The sequence below is a fragment of the Caretta caretta genome, chromosome 17 (genome assembly GCF_965140235.1).
Source record: "Caretta caretta isolate rCarCar2 chromosome 17, rCarCar1.hap1, whole genome shotgun sequence".
In the NCBI taxonomy this organism is placed as follows: domain Eukaryota; kingdom Metazoa; phylum Chordata; order Testudines; family Cheloniidae; genus Caretta; species Caretta caretta.
Window position 1 is genome coordinate 3,161,603 of NC_134222.1, and position 13,827 is coordinate 3,175,429.

At 64.3% G+C, this 13,827-nt stretch overlaps 1 protein-coding gene across 4 annotated transcripts in view; it reads left to right on the top strand.

The window, feature by feature from the left end:
• The window catches only part of ABR (ABR activator of RhoGEF and GTPase), a 104,737-nt gene that overhangs the window by 71,391 nt on the left and 19,519 nt on the right, over positions 1-13,827 (top strand). For all 4 annotated transcript variants that reach the window (XM_048823639.2, XM_048823641.2, XM_048823642.2 and 1 more), the window contains 8 exons: positions 765-886; positions 1,030-1,195; positions 1,500-1,622; positions 1,989-2,064; positions 2,306-2,410; positions 3,686-3,760; positions 4,035-4,132; positions 4,517-4,648. In XM_048823639.2, the coding sequence (XP_048679596.2) occupies positions 765-886; positions 1,030-1,195; positions 1,500-1,622; positions 1,989-2,064; positions 2,306-2,410; positions 3,686-3,760; positions 4,035-4,132; positions 4,517-4,648 (897 nt within the window). The remainder of the gene's footprint in view (positions 1-764; positions 887-1,029; positions 1,196-1,499; positions 1,623-1,988; positions 2,065-2,305; positions 2,411-3,685; positions 3,761-4,034; positions 4,133-4,516; positions 4,649-13,827) is intronic.

The window sequence follows — 13,827 nt, forward strand, 5'->3', positions numbered from 1 at the left end:
CGGATTGCCAGGTGACTGGGACCCATGGTGGGAGGGCCGAGCTGGGGTTGTCTTCCAGCAAGCCCCCTCATGCACCATGGTACGCTGGGCAGGGGCCCAGTCCGTGGGCAGGGCCGCCCTCTGGGGCCGTGGCTTGAGGGACCAAGCAGTTGCCAAACAGGAACCCAGTTGGCATCTCTGATTACTGGGAGAGGGGAGGCTGGGAGGCTTTTGCAAGGCTTCCCCCCACCAGGCGTGGTACAGGAACCTCTCTGGGTCCCATTAAGGGGGTGGAGTGGCTGGGGTGGGGTGGGAGGGTTCACCAGCTGATTGTATGATCCGTGAGCTGGCCCAGCCTAGCCGTGGCTGTTGGGGCCCTTCATGTCTTGTGTGGGCCCTCCCTACTGCAGCAATGGGGCTGGCTTCAGCCTGACCTCTCTGTGTCTGGGCTGCCCTTTATCCCTGCCCTGCTGGGGAAACACTGGGCTCTTAGCTGGCTCTTGGGAAGAGACCCTCCAGCTGCAGCCCAGGTCCAGGGTCTGGTGCTGCTCTTCTCTCTGGTCTGAGCCCAGCCAGCCCCACAGGGCCCCTCCTTGGGGTGCCGTCTGTCCCCAGGCCAACCGGGTTTTGTAGCTCACACACACTAGCCATGAGTGGCCGATGGCAGGGCTGCCTCCTCTGGGGAGGTTGGAGGCCTGGCTGCCCCCACGTGCCATCTGGCCTGTGCGCGGGCTGAGGGTCCCGGCCTCCAGCCTCTCCTCATGGCAGGCCCTGCTCTCTCCCAGACACGGCAGCTGGTGAAGGATGGCTTCCTGGTGGAGCTGTCCGAGGGCTCGCGGAAGCTGCGCCACGTCTTCCTCTTCACCGACGTCGTCCTCTGCGCCAAACTGAAGAAGACCGCCGTGGGGTAAGGTGGGCGCCACCCTGGGCGGGGGGTAGACCTGCAAGGGGCAGGGGCGTGTTGGGTGCTGTGGGGCTCCTGGCCTGGCTGCTCTGTGCACAGCAAGGCACGCTGGGGGTCATGGGCTCAACCCGGGCGTGTCGCTGCAGGAAGCACCAGCAGTATGACTGCAAGTGGTACGTGCCGCTGGCCGACCTTGTGTTCCCGGCCCCCGAGGAGTCGGAGCCCTGCCCGCAGGTGCACACCATCCCGGACCACGAGCTGGAGGACATGAAGATAAAGATCTCGGCCATCAAGAGCGAGGTGCAGAAGGAGGTGAGCCGGGGGGGTTGGGCTCGCTGGCATGCGGTACTGGGGGGCTGCGCCCGTGCCCAGAGAGGGAGCTCTTGTATTTACTTCTGCTTGGGGGGTGGAGGGGGAAGGGCCCTGGCCAGCTCCCTAAGCTGAGAACTAGTACCCAGCCTGGGGCAGGGCATGGGCCTGCTGTGCCCCCCTGGCACCTCCCTGTCTGTGCCCCATCTCCTGGCCTGGCTGGCGCTGGGGGAGGCAGAGGGACTCCTGCATGGATTGTGGATCCCACGTGCTGGCTGACTCCCACTTCTTGCTCTTCCCTCCTCAGAAAGCTGGCAAGGGGCAGAGCCGAGCCATCGAGCGCCTCAAGAAGAAGATGTTTGAAAACGAATTCTGGCTGCTCCTGAACTCCCCCACCATCCCCTTCCGCATCCACAACCGCAACGGGAAGGTAGGGGCCTACCGGCTGTGGGCCCATCGAGAGCTGCTGATGGGGCTTGAGGAGGCTGGAGAGCTGGCCTGGCCAGGACTCTGCTTCCCTCAGCTGGTCACTGTGGGGTTCCTCTGCCGTCCTCAAGGGCACTGCCCTCCCTCGGAAGGAGTGGGGTATCTGTGTGGGGCCGGGGCTCTGAGTGGGGCGATGCACGCTGACCACACGGGCCAGCATCCCTTGTGCTCCCCTCCGGCTGGCCGAGCTGCTCTGTGCGGGCTGGGATCGCTCCCTGCCATGGCTGGTCTGGGGGTGCCCAGTACCTCCTGTGGCACTGCGGGGGCCTCGGTTTGCTCAGCTGCCCTGACGCTGTCCCGTCCCTTTCAGAGCTACCTGTTCCTGCTCTCCTCGGACTACGAGAGGTCAGAGTGGAGGGAGGCCATCCAGAAGCTGCAGAAGAAGGGTGAGGCCCTGTGCCGCTGGAGGCCCTGCGGGAGGAGCCTGTCTCTCGGGGCTCCCTGGGGACATCCTTGGGGCTTGTGCTCGCTGCTGCAAAGCCATTCCTGCCAGGGGTCCAGGCGTGCCGGTGGCCTTTCTGGGCCGCCCCTTGGGAGGTCCCGCGGTGCACACAGCCCCCTGAGGCCAGCGGCAGCGCACGGGCACCCCTGGCCGCGGCTGCTTACCACCCCCTTCTGATCCCACAGACCTCCAGGCCTTCGTGCTGAGCTCGGTGGAGCTGCAGGTGCTCACGGGGTCCTGCTTCAAGCTGCGCACCGTCCACAACATCCCTGTCACCAGCAACAAGGACGGTGAGTGTCTCCCGCCGGGCCCTGCTCCCTGGCTCCCCCATGGAGCGTGCCAGAGCACACACCGTAAATCTCCAACGGGAGGGCGCGTGGGGCCAGCTGCCACCAGCCCTGGTGGTGCCCATGCTCCCGCTCTCTGCCTGGGCTCCTGCCTGCTGGCGTCGGCTCAGCTCTGAGCCAAGATCTGTCAGGTTGGGGGGGATAAGTGCAGCGTCCTGGCTAACAGCAGGGCTCTTACAGAGGGGGTTGTGCACTGCGGGACAGGACTCCTGGTTCTGTGGCAGGCTCTGCTGGGCCTCGGGGTAACGGTCTCTGCCTCCTCGGGTCTGTAAAGCACCCAGGGCTCTGATGCCAGGGCTGTTGGCTCCTGCCCAGTGGTTCTGAGGCTCAGATGGTTGTGGAGTGTCTGTGCCCACTAGGTGGTGCTGTGAGAGCAGAGCAGCATCAGGCCTGGCTTGGGACGGGCTCGCTGGGCAAACGCAGCTGCTCAGAGCCCCATGGCACCATGTGCCCGTCCGGCAGGGGAGGGCCCTGCCTGCTGGGGGCTCGGGCTGGCATGGTGTGCCTGTACCCCCATGATGGGGTGTGGGAATCATGCTGGCCATTCTGTGGGAACCCATTGCTGCACCCCACCTGGAACCCCCTCCATGGGGGCTGTGGACCTGCCCCTCACATGGCCACAGGGGTCACTGCTGCACAGTAGGAGTCTCTGGTCTCCTACCCCCCGGCCCCCATGAGAGCACGGGGCACAGCTGGTGTCCGTGGCAGAGATCTGGGCACAGGGCAGCTGTCTTGTCTGCAGGGCTCTCGCCCACCCAGCTCTTGCTGGGTGGGTTTAACTGGTGGTGCTGGGAAGCCAGTTCCGGAGGTGCCCAGTGACTGAAGCCTGGGCATCCTGGCTGGGACAAGTGCAGTGGGCAGCCCTCCAGCAGGGTGCTGCTCACTGCAGGGATGGGAGTAGCATGCCTTGCATTATCCTGGCAGTGAACGTGCCTGTATGCTCCCCTCTGTCCCCACCGCCCCCACTCCTGACCCACAGCCCCCTGCAGCTCCAGCCTCCCTGGCTGGGCACGGGCTGGGCGCTAGGGAGGTGAGTGAAGGCTGAGATGCTAGGTGCCGGGCTTGCAAGCCAGGACACTAGCTCCACTGCCGAGGTGAAAGGCTGGGGCGGGGGTCAGGGCTCCCTGCAGCCCCAGTGCCCGGCTAGCAACAGGCCCGGATTCTAGGCCAGCCAGGGCTGTGAGCCCTAACGTACCCTTGTGCTTCTCTCTGCCGCAGATGACGAATCCCCGGGACTCTACGGCTTCCTGCACGTGATCGTCCACTCGGCCAAGGGATTCAAACAGTCTGCCAGTGAGTGTCCGCTCCATGCTGCTGGGTCCTGGCTGAGAGCGGGGCCTAGCCCTGGCCCTGGGGCCTAGCTGTACCCACCCAGGGGTGCAGAGGGCCACTGGAAAGGGGAGAGACCTCTCCTGCTGCAGGGTGAGCTGCCTATGTTCGTGATGGCATCTGCCCTGGGAGCCTGGTGGTGCCCATCCTATTGGGCCCTGGCTGGGGAAGGACTGGGGACTCTGTGTGAGCTGAACATGAATCCCTGGAGCCCTCTGACTCGTCTCCTCTTCCCCAGACCTCTACTGCACTCTGGAAGTGGACTCCTTCGGGTACTTTGTCAGCAAAGCAAAGACCAGGGTTTTCCGGGACACGACCGAGCCGCAGTGGAATGAGGTGAATTCGCCGCTAGGGGACTGAGGGGATCCTGCTAGAGCCAGGGAAAGGACGGCACCCCCAACTCCCGTTCCAGCCCTAGGCTGCACCCCCTGCTCCGCTGGTGCCCCTCAATCCTGACTCGTAGCCATGCCCCTGCTAGTCAAGTCCCAGGCTTCCTTCTCCTCCCCCAGGCCATTCTTCCCCTTCCTGCTATGCCAGCTCTGGGCTCCCCAGCTCTGCCGCGGCCCCCCCAGAGCCCGGCCGCTGCTGCATGAGGCCAAAGTGCCGTGCGGTCAGACACATGGGCCCAGGCACCATTGCCCAGCCCTGCTGTCCCTGGCCCCTGCTGGGCGCGTCTCAGGGCTGCTCCTTGGCTCAGGCGCTGTCCCTCTCGCTCCCCAGGAGTTCGAGATCGAGCTGGAAGGTTCGCAGTCACTGCGCGTCCTGTGCTACGAGAAGTGCTACGACAAGACCAAGCTCAACAAGGACAACAACGAGATTGTGGATAAGATCATGGGCAAGGGACAGGTCCAGGTAAGGCTGCGGGGGGGCCTCGGGGCAGCTGGAAAGTCTGTGTCCCCCTGGCCTGGGGCTGGCCTGCCTGTGCCAGAGCAGCTCTCAGGGCTGCAGCAGCAGCAGCACGAGCCTGGCCTCCCCTTGCCCGTCTGGGAATGGCCAAACGGAGAGGCCATGCTGCGATCTGCTTGGTGCTGCCAGGACTCCCCCGCGGGCGCTGTGTCGCTGGCAGAGCCGCTCCCTTCCCTTCCCTTCCCACCAGACGGGGAACATCCGGTGGGTGGGTTTGTTTTTCTGTCTGGCGCACCGCGGTTCTGTTGGATTCTGGCTCCGAAGCCATCGGTGCTCGCTGGCTGCCCGGCCGGTGGATGCCTGGGGTCAGGCTGAGATGGAAGGTGTGCTGGGCGCCCTCTCCCTGGCGAGCAGGGGCTCTCGCGATGCCTGAGACTGAGGGGCGGAGATCTGGCCAGGTCAGGGCTATCTGTGGACTAACGGGTGGGCTGGCTCCAAAGCCGTCTCAGCCCCGGCTGGATCTTGGCTGGCAAGCGTGCTCGGCTCTGAGGGCGGAAGGGGCTGGGAGTAGGGGAGGCCCGGCTGGCGTGGAAGCTGGGTTAGGTGGCTGGAGGGTGCTGGGCGGTTCCCCAGGCTCTAATTGTTTCCTTCCTGTCTGGCCCGGCTGTAACGATGCTCCCAGTGGGAGCTGGCTGTGCCGCCCGCCAGTGCAGAGGAATGGGGGGGCTGGCAGCTCCCCACATGAGCGGGGACGCTCCCCATGGCATCCTCTGTTTGTTTGCTGGCTGGGGGCAGGGTAGGAGCTGGGGCTCCGGACTCTGCCCCCTGCCCTGTCACCTCTGTGCGTCCGTCTCCCCCTGCCAAATGGGGATGTCAGCTGAGAGCGGTGGGGCGACTGGCTGGTGGTCTCCAGGAGCACCCTCCCCAGTCTGCCCGCTGCGGCACTGCCCTACTCCCTGGTGTTGCAGGGTCCCGTGGTGATGCTAAGGCCCAGCTATTGGCCAGGCCCGTGCTGGCGGGAGGGGAAGACTCTCTCACTGTCTGGGCGTGGGGCCAGGGCTGAGCCCACACAGTCGTGGTCCCACCCATGGTACCCCCTGTGCGATCCGTGCAGAGCTCAGCCCTTCCCGGCTCCTGCTGCTGCCTTCAGTCACCAGCGCTGCAGTTATAGCAACTGGGGTTGCCGGGGCAACTGTCTCTTGGTTGGGTAGGGAGGATGGGGGCTTTGCTGCATCCCCGAGGATGTGCCCCTGGCTCAGCACAGGAGGGGTGTCAGGAGGTGCAGGAAAGGGGGAGTGGCCAGTGTGCCCCCAGGTGTTCTGGGGTGCAGCTGAGGGTGCTGGCTTCAGCCCTGATGTAGGCAGGGTCCCTGTTACCATGGAGACTGTCTCCCTGTGTGGTGATGAGTACTGGGCCCCCGGGCGAGAGGCCAGAGGTGCGTTCAGTGAGGGGAACTTGGCTGTGGGATTGGTGACCCCACTGGCTGGCTGGAGCTGCGCCCTGGTTTCCTTCAGGCTATGCCACAGCACCCCTCTGCTCTTGTAGGAGCTGGGAGGTGGCAAGGGGGCTGGGTCCTAGGTCAGGGCTGGGACTGTAGGGCCAGGGTGGAAAGCTGCCCCTGGGTTCATCCCTCCAGTTATCTGGGCACAGCCCATGTCGAAGCAATAGCACCCATGGAGTTGCTGGCGGATGGCACTCCCCTTGCAGGGTAAAGGCTCTGCTTGTGGGGCTCATGGGTTTTGTGTTAAGGACTTTGTGCTGGGCAGGGTTAGGGGCTTGTGGGGCTCGTGCTGAGCCGCTGGATGGTCCGACACTGCTTCCCCAGGTGGGGTGGTGCCCCCGGGCCAGCCCCCGGAGGGATCAGCGGCTCACAGGCCCTGCAGGCGTTTGTAGAGTCCTGTTGTGGGTCAGCAGCAACGGGGTGCTAGTGGATCTGTACCCAGCTATCAGGCTCCACCAGGCCTCTGTGCTCCCCCCACGGGTGGGGCTAAGTGTTCGAGCCGCCTGCACAATAGCTCTGGAGCCCAGGAGCTGGCAGGGAGGGGAGGTAACTTCCAGACCCCAGTTCCAGGCCCTCGCCAAGCCAGGGGAGGGGCCGAGTGGCCCTGTGTCCAGCCCCTGGTGCGGGCAGGTTTGCTCAGGCAGGCCTGTCGCACAGAGGCAGTTGTGGCCCATGAGAGCCTGTGCCCGCAGCAGGGACCCTACAAACCTGCTGCAGTAAATCGGCCTCGTGACCGTGGCAGGGGTGGGTGGCGCATGGCACAAGCAGCTCCTCTCTGTGTGGTGCGGAGCTGCAGCGGGTACGCTCGGCTCATCGGGAGCCAGCCAGCTGCCCTGGGAGGGTGCCGCTGGGCTAGTGGCAGGAGGCTGGCTCCCAGTTCCCAGGCAGAACCCAAGATGCGAGTCCAGCGCAGTAGCTTCCCCTGGCCCTGCTCTTTCCAGCCTGTGGATCACTGCAGCAATTGGGGTTCCCCGGCGCTTTCCTAGGGCTGGCGAGGGGAGGGGCAGGGCCATGGCTCAGCCGTGCAGGGGCAGAGGGGAGTTGGGTCTCCTGGCAGCTCTGCTAAGCCTGATGTTTGCAGTGGGGGTGTGGTCATGGCCTGAAACCTGCCAGAGGAGCAGTGAGCTGGGGCTGGCTGCCCTGAGCCAGCTGCTTGGGACCTGGTTAATTCGAAAGCCTGGGGGTTGGCTCCCCCCCCCCCGCCTCCACCCCCTCCCCCCATGGCGCAGACTACATGGTGCCTGGGGGTGGCCTGGCCTGCCTGCCAGCTCATCCCTGCTGCCTATCCCTGTGCTCTGGGACTGCTGCTCCAAAGGGCCTGTGTGATTAGCCCCACTCTGCCTGCTCCATGGGAAAGTAGCTGTGCTGGCCAGCCCCTGGGGAGCTGGGGGAGGGAGCAGTGCTGCCGGGAATGGGGGGGAGTGGAGCCAAAAGCCAGCTCAGATGGAGTGCAGGATGGGGCGAGGGACCGAGTTCAAAGCCCTGCTCCACTGTGCCATGTGATTCTCCAGCTTTGAACTGGATTAGCAGCAGGTGAGGGGCTGTTGGCGTCACCCTGGGAATATGCAGGGGGTGGTCAGCAGGAGGGACCGGGGGTCCTGGTGTCTGGAGAACAGCAGGGCCATGCAATAGCCTTGTGTCAACATCCATGATTCACGTGAGCCCAGTCAGGGACATGGGAGCCAGTGCGGGGCCAGGTGCAGGAGCCTGGCCTCCTCTGGAGGAAGAGCACTGCGCTGTGTGAACCTTGGGGGGAGCAGGCATGGGCAAGAGGCCCCTGGGCCCAGAGAGTTGAGAGGAGGCCCCTGGAGCCAATCTGCACCCCCACTGTGTCCCCCTCCATCTGCCTGGCCAGCTTCATCCTGGCTGCAGTTAAACTGAACCTGCTGTGTGAGGTTTGGCCACTTGGCTCCAGCCTGGTGCGGCTGAGCCTCTGGGGCATCCCCCTCCTGCCCCCCAAGCATTCAGGGAGTGTCGGAGGAGGGTTTGGGGGTGGGGTACGAGGTGGCTGTCTGGGCCCCGCTCTCCCCTGGGGATAGATCCACCCCAGAGCCAGGCTGTAACCTGATTCTGCTGGAGCCTTATCCCCCTAAGCCAGCTGGAGGGGAATGACTGACGCTGGGAGCCTGCTGAGCAGGGGAGAGGCAGGTCCAGGGAGGGACACTCAGCCCTGGGGAGCTGCCCAGTGCCTTCGAATGTGCCCCCAAGGCCCCTGGCAGCCCATGTGCTGCAGGAGCGCTCTGGGTAGCTCTCAGGTTTGCCAGGCAGCTGGAGGCCCTGACCCTGGGGCTGGCTGGCTCTCTGGAGACCCTGAAGAGGGAGGGCTTCCTTCCCACAGGCTCCCTGTGGCTCCCGTAATGGCTATTAATGGAGGCCCAGCAATAGCCTCTGCTGACCTCTGAGTGCAGAGCTTCCCAGCCTGGAATGCTGCCTGCTGGCGCCACCATCCCAGCTTCCTCCGAGAGCCCAGCCTGCAGCCCTAGTACCAGGCAGCTCACATATAGCAGGAGTCCCTGGGCTGGGCCATGCTCACGTGCCTTTGGAAGATCCGGTGTGGGGTGAGCTTGGCTTGCTGCCCAGGAATGATGGGGAGACGGGCAGTCTTCGCGTACGGCATGCCCCACTCTCACTGGCTGCTGTGAATAACCTTGCTGTGTGCCAGGCTTATGGAGGGACCTCCTGGGCAAAAGAGACCCTTGGGCGTAGGAAGAGGGCCGAGGAGGAGCCCGGAGCAGAGCCATGTGGGCTCAGAAGGCTGCCTGGCTCCCCCAGCGCCTGGTGGCCTGGCCAGCCGGGTGGCACTGCTTAGTGCGCTCTCTGGAGGCGATGGGCGGGGCCCTGTGAGAATGCAGGGGTGGGAGAGCGGTTCGTCCTCGCCGTGTCCCCTGGGACCATGGCTCATGCATCAGTCAGATGGCAGTTCGTGCCCTGAGATTGGCATGGAAGGGGGCGGCTGGTGCCAGTGAGGGAGCAGGCTGGGCGTGTGGGGAGTGGCTCTGGGTGGCTGGGCTGACTGCCGCCCAGCCTGGGAGACAACTGGCCAAAGAGCCCGGGACCCAGCTCTGGTATGGCTGGCAGGCGGTCAGCTGTGGCAGAAGGCCAAGGGCTGCCTCTTCCCCCTGGGGGCTTTGAGCCACCCCCTGCAGGCAGCTTCTCGGGCCTGTGGTATCTCTCTCTGACACCCCAGCCTGGGATTTGTGTACTCCTTTCCCAGTGCACCTTGCTCACTCCAGTCCTGAACTTCCCCTCCCCTGCTCCCAGCTTCCCGCTCTTTTCCCGGCTGGACCCGGTCACCGCGCAGGCCTTGTATCTATGCCAGGCCGGGGGCTCCATGCTGGGTGTGACCCAGCAGAGGTTGCGTCGAGCTCCTCAAGGCCTGGTTCTCGGCCGCTGCCTCCCCAGGTGTTTATAGTTTAGCCGACCTGGCCTCTGCGGAGCAAACTCTGAGACGGGAAGTCTGCAATGGGAAGCAGATGTCTGCTCTGGGCTCTCCCCCTCCTGCTGCCCCTGCTTGTGCAGTTGGGTTCATAAATCAGGCCGGGAAATCGTTCAATATGCAAATGTAGCATTTGGGCCTCCTGTCCCTGGGGATGCGCCAGGCCCTGCAGGCAAAATCCATCAGGAATTGATTCCTTCTGGCCGAGACAAACCACCTCCTGCCCTGTAAAAATCAAGGGGGAGGGCAGGTTGGTAAGCCCCTCCCCCACGTGTATCGAAGGGCCAGACTGGGTCAGAGCAAGGGTCCCGCTAGCCCAGTGTCCCATCTTCCAACAGCGGCTGGGGCCAGGTGCATTAGAGGGAATGAACAGAATAGGGCAACTATCTAGGGATCCAGCCCCAGGTTCTGACAGCCAGAAGCAAGGGACACCCAGAGTGTAGAGTTGTGTCCCTGCCCAGCCTGGCTAATGGCCATTGATGGACTATCCTCCATGAACCCGGCTGTGTGTTTGGCCTTCACAGCATCCCTCGGCAAGGAGTTGCGCAGGTGAGTGCATTGTGTGGAGAGGCACGTCCTTAGTTTGTGTTAAGCCTGCCGCCTGGTACGTGAAAGGGGAAATCGCCCTTTCTCCACACCAGTTGTGGTTTTTCTAGCCCTGTGTGAGCTGTGCTCCCAGCTCTGTGTTGGCTTTAGCATACCCGTCCTAACCTCTCTTGCCAAGCTGGCCGGTCCCCATCTTGTTACACCTGCCTCAGGTGGCCCTTGTTCCCTACCCCAGAACACTTCTGCTGCTTTCCTCTGTGGTTTTGCCAGTTCTGTGACACAGTTGGCTGAGCTGGGGCGACCAGGGCTGCACATGGGATTCAAGGTGTGGGCATCCCGTGGATTCCGAGGATGGTATTCTGACATTTTCTATCCCTTCCTGAGCGGTTCCTACCAGTCTGTTAGCTCCCAGGCCCTGTGTTCACCCTGCTGGGGGTAAGAGCTGGTGAGCCTGGCAAAGACACACTGGCACTCGGCAGTTCCTCTCTGCAGAGCTTTCTTCAGAGTCCTCCATGGATGGGCCTGGGGCTTAGCGGGGCCATGCTGGGCTGGCGGGCCAGGCCAGCTCGGGGAGATGCGTCCAGCCAGCCGGGGGCACCTCTTTCATAAGAGAAGAAGGGTTTGAGCACAGGACCCTCGGAAGGGGCACTTCCCTGCCCACTGCTGTTTCTGGGCAGTCTCAAGCCAGGCAAGCTGAGTTCTCTCCGTCCAAAGCGATAACTCCCCCACAGCCCTGGCCTGCTCACTCCGTGTTCAGTGTCTGCCAGCCCAGGATTCGGGGTGCACTGTGACAGCCCCCCATGGGGTTAGGAGCATCGCGGGTTCTTGCACCAGCCCAGCCCACCTCCCTGGAGATGGCCAGACTGTGGGGGAGGGAACTCCAGTTTTAGGAATATTTTGAGTTTGAAAATGCTTCTTGCCCCCATGCAGCTCTGCTGGTGCCCCTCAGTCCCGACCTGCTAGCCCAGTCCTGGGCTCCCCACCCCCAGCTCTGCCAGGGCCTCTCACTCCTGCCCTGTAGCCCCTTTCTGTGCCAGTTTTCTCCTCCCTCCTCCCCCAATATCAAGCAGAGGCTGGCAGCTGGAGCAGGTGCATTGCATGTTGTGGGTGGGTTCTGGACAAACTCCAAGCTCTGCACTCCCTGCCCAATGCAGCCCCCCCCCCCTGTATTCTGGCTCTGGGGGGCGGGTGGAGTTGTGCCAAGCTGTGGGGACGTGGGCAGCTCTGGTGAGGGTCGGCAGGCAGGTGTCCAGCACTGCGAGGTTGAGCGGATGGGCCGTGCAAGTGACTACACAGTGCAGACTGACCATCTCCGGCCAGGCAGCTGGGATGGGCAAGGGGCCGTGCAGAGGGCGTTGCTGGGGGTACAGCACATCCCTGGCTGGCGTTCCCCTTCCCCAGCGATGGGGCAGCTGGAGGCAACTGCCTGAGCCAGAGTCGCTCCCTCCCCTCTGCTGCGTGAGCTTGGGGAGGGGGAAGCCTCCCCAGCCGTAGAGCCCCCCCAGGCTGAGCTGGGGCAGGGGGAGGTTCCCTTGGTCACAAGTGCCTTGTGCGGCGGGCGTGAAGCCACTTCCCTTTGCATCTCCCTGGGGCCAGGACTCTGCTCCTGCCCTGCCATGGTCCCCGGGTAGTGGGTGCAGGGCACCCGGACCCTGCCTGGGAGCTCCGGCCTGGCTCCATGAGGCACAGGGTGCCCCACGCTCCCCCTGCAGGGGAAGAACCCTGGGAACAGGCCCTCTGCTGCTGGCCCCAGCTCCATGCCCCACCCCTGACTGACCCCATGCGGGCAGCTGGGCCAAGCCCAGGGAGGTCAGAGTCGGGGCCATAGAGCAGTTCCTTGGGGCCTTCCACCGTAGGCAGGGTGGGGGTCAGCCAGCCCTGCATGTGGGTCCCCAGCCGTGCGCTTGGCTCCTGCATCGCCTTCGAGGCGGAAGCTAGTGGGTGGTCTCCTTGCTCCCGAGTCTTGGGCTCTGTGGGGCAGGTGTGCCAGGCACGTGGCTGTGTGGACGTGTTCGCCTGCCCCCGCGGGCAGCAGGGCAGGCAGTGTTACTCAGTAGCCACTTGCCATTGTGGCTCAGTTTCTAGCCGCCCCGTGCTCTCCTCCAGGGAACGCTGCCCCCTGCGCAGGGGCCTGTTAACGGGGGGAGGCACCCGGGCTCTGGCGGACATGAGGGGGCCTGTGGCTGTGGCCCAGAATGAGCTCAGCTGGCCTGGCCCGTGCTCCTGGTGTGCGGGAGGGAGGGAGGAAGGAACATCTGTTGGCTCTTCGGGGGCTCCGGCCAGCGAGTGATGTGCTTCACCGCTTCCCGACAGAGCTTGAGCAAAAGGGGGCCCTTGCTGTTTGGGAGCCCTGCCAGCCAGCTGGGTGCAGGGTGTGCCCAGGCCCTGGTGAAGGCACTGCGTCTGGGGGTGCCCCAGACAGAGTTCGCCCTGCCCCATTACACAGGCCGTGCGTGGGACTCGCACGGTCAGTAACCAGTCACCAGGACAGTCCCTGGAGCCGGGGGGCACTCACTGCTAAGCCCTCAGCTGAGTTAATGGGGAGGGGCTCCCCAAGTTCCCCAGCAGCTGAGGCCAGCCCTGGGCTCCATGCATTGGATGCACACGTGTCTGGGCTGGGCGGGAGAGGCAGCTTGGCTGGCTGCATCTGTCTTTCTCCCTGCGGAGGCGTGGCGGAAGCTGCTGGCCTCGAGCACGTGGGCTCTGGTACCCTGGGCTCTGGCCAGCTTCCAGCCAAGCTGCTGTCTTGAATCAGCCCTGGGGAGGAGCAGACGAAGCGCTCTGAGGCTTCCAAGCCACACAAGCCCCGGGCTGGGGGGAGGGAGAGAAGCGACACTCCCCACCCGGCCGTCTCTCCGATGCTGCTGGCAGAGCCACTGTCTGGGGTGGCGCTCAGCCTCCCCTGTAGCTGCGCTGGGGCCATCACATCCTGCGCTGGGGTGGCTTAAAAGCCACCTAGCCAAGACCCGAGTCAGGCAAGAGACCCCAGCAGCTGAACCCGCTCGGAGCCTGGGCTGTTCATTCACCCAGGGCAGGGCCAGCCTCTTTGGAGCTTCCCTTCCCTCTGCTTAGGGAGCAGCCCAGCCACGTGGGGCAGGTCTGGAAGGCATTGCTGGGGATGCTGGGTTTTGTACCTGCCCCCCATGCTCCTCCGCTCTGGGGCTAACCTGCCTGGCGTCGCACTAGCCCTATGGAAGCGGAAGACTGCTGTGTGCTGATCGAAGCACCTCCTGGCTGGCACTGGGAAAAATGCCACTCCCCGGGCGCTGAAATGGCTACTCGGCTCTCTGGGGCAGGGACCATCTTGCCATGGCCGGACAGTGCCTGGCATGGTGGCGTCCCCATCCCGCTTCGGCATTACCACACTAGGACGCACATCCTTACTCGGGGGCTACTTTCCGGCTGCTGCCCAGATTCCCAGCAGCGTGCGCTGAGGCTGGGGGCAGCTCCTGCTGGAGGGGGGTCACTCTGGCTTGTGACACTTTGCTAATGACTCCGTTTCCTGTATGTCATGTGAAAGGCGCTGGTATTTGCTGCCGGTCCCCGGGGGCCCCCCCGCAATCTGGGATGTGACATCTCGGCTCGGCCGACTGACTGCGTGGGAAATCCAGAGCAAGGGCTGCCAGCACGGAGGGTCCGTGTCTGCCCCTTCCCAGTTTGGGGGGTGGGGGGGTTCAGAGAGCTCTTGGGGCCTGTGCACGG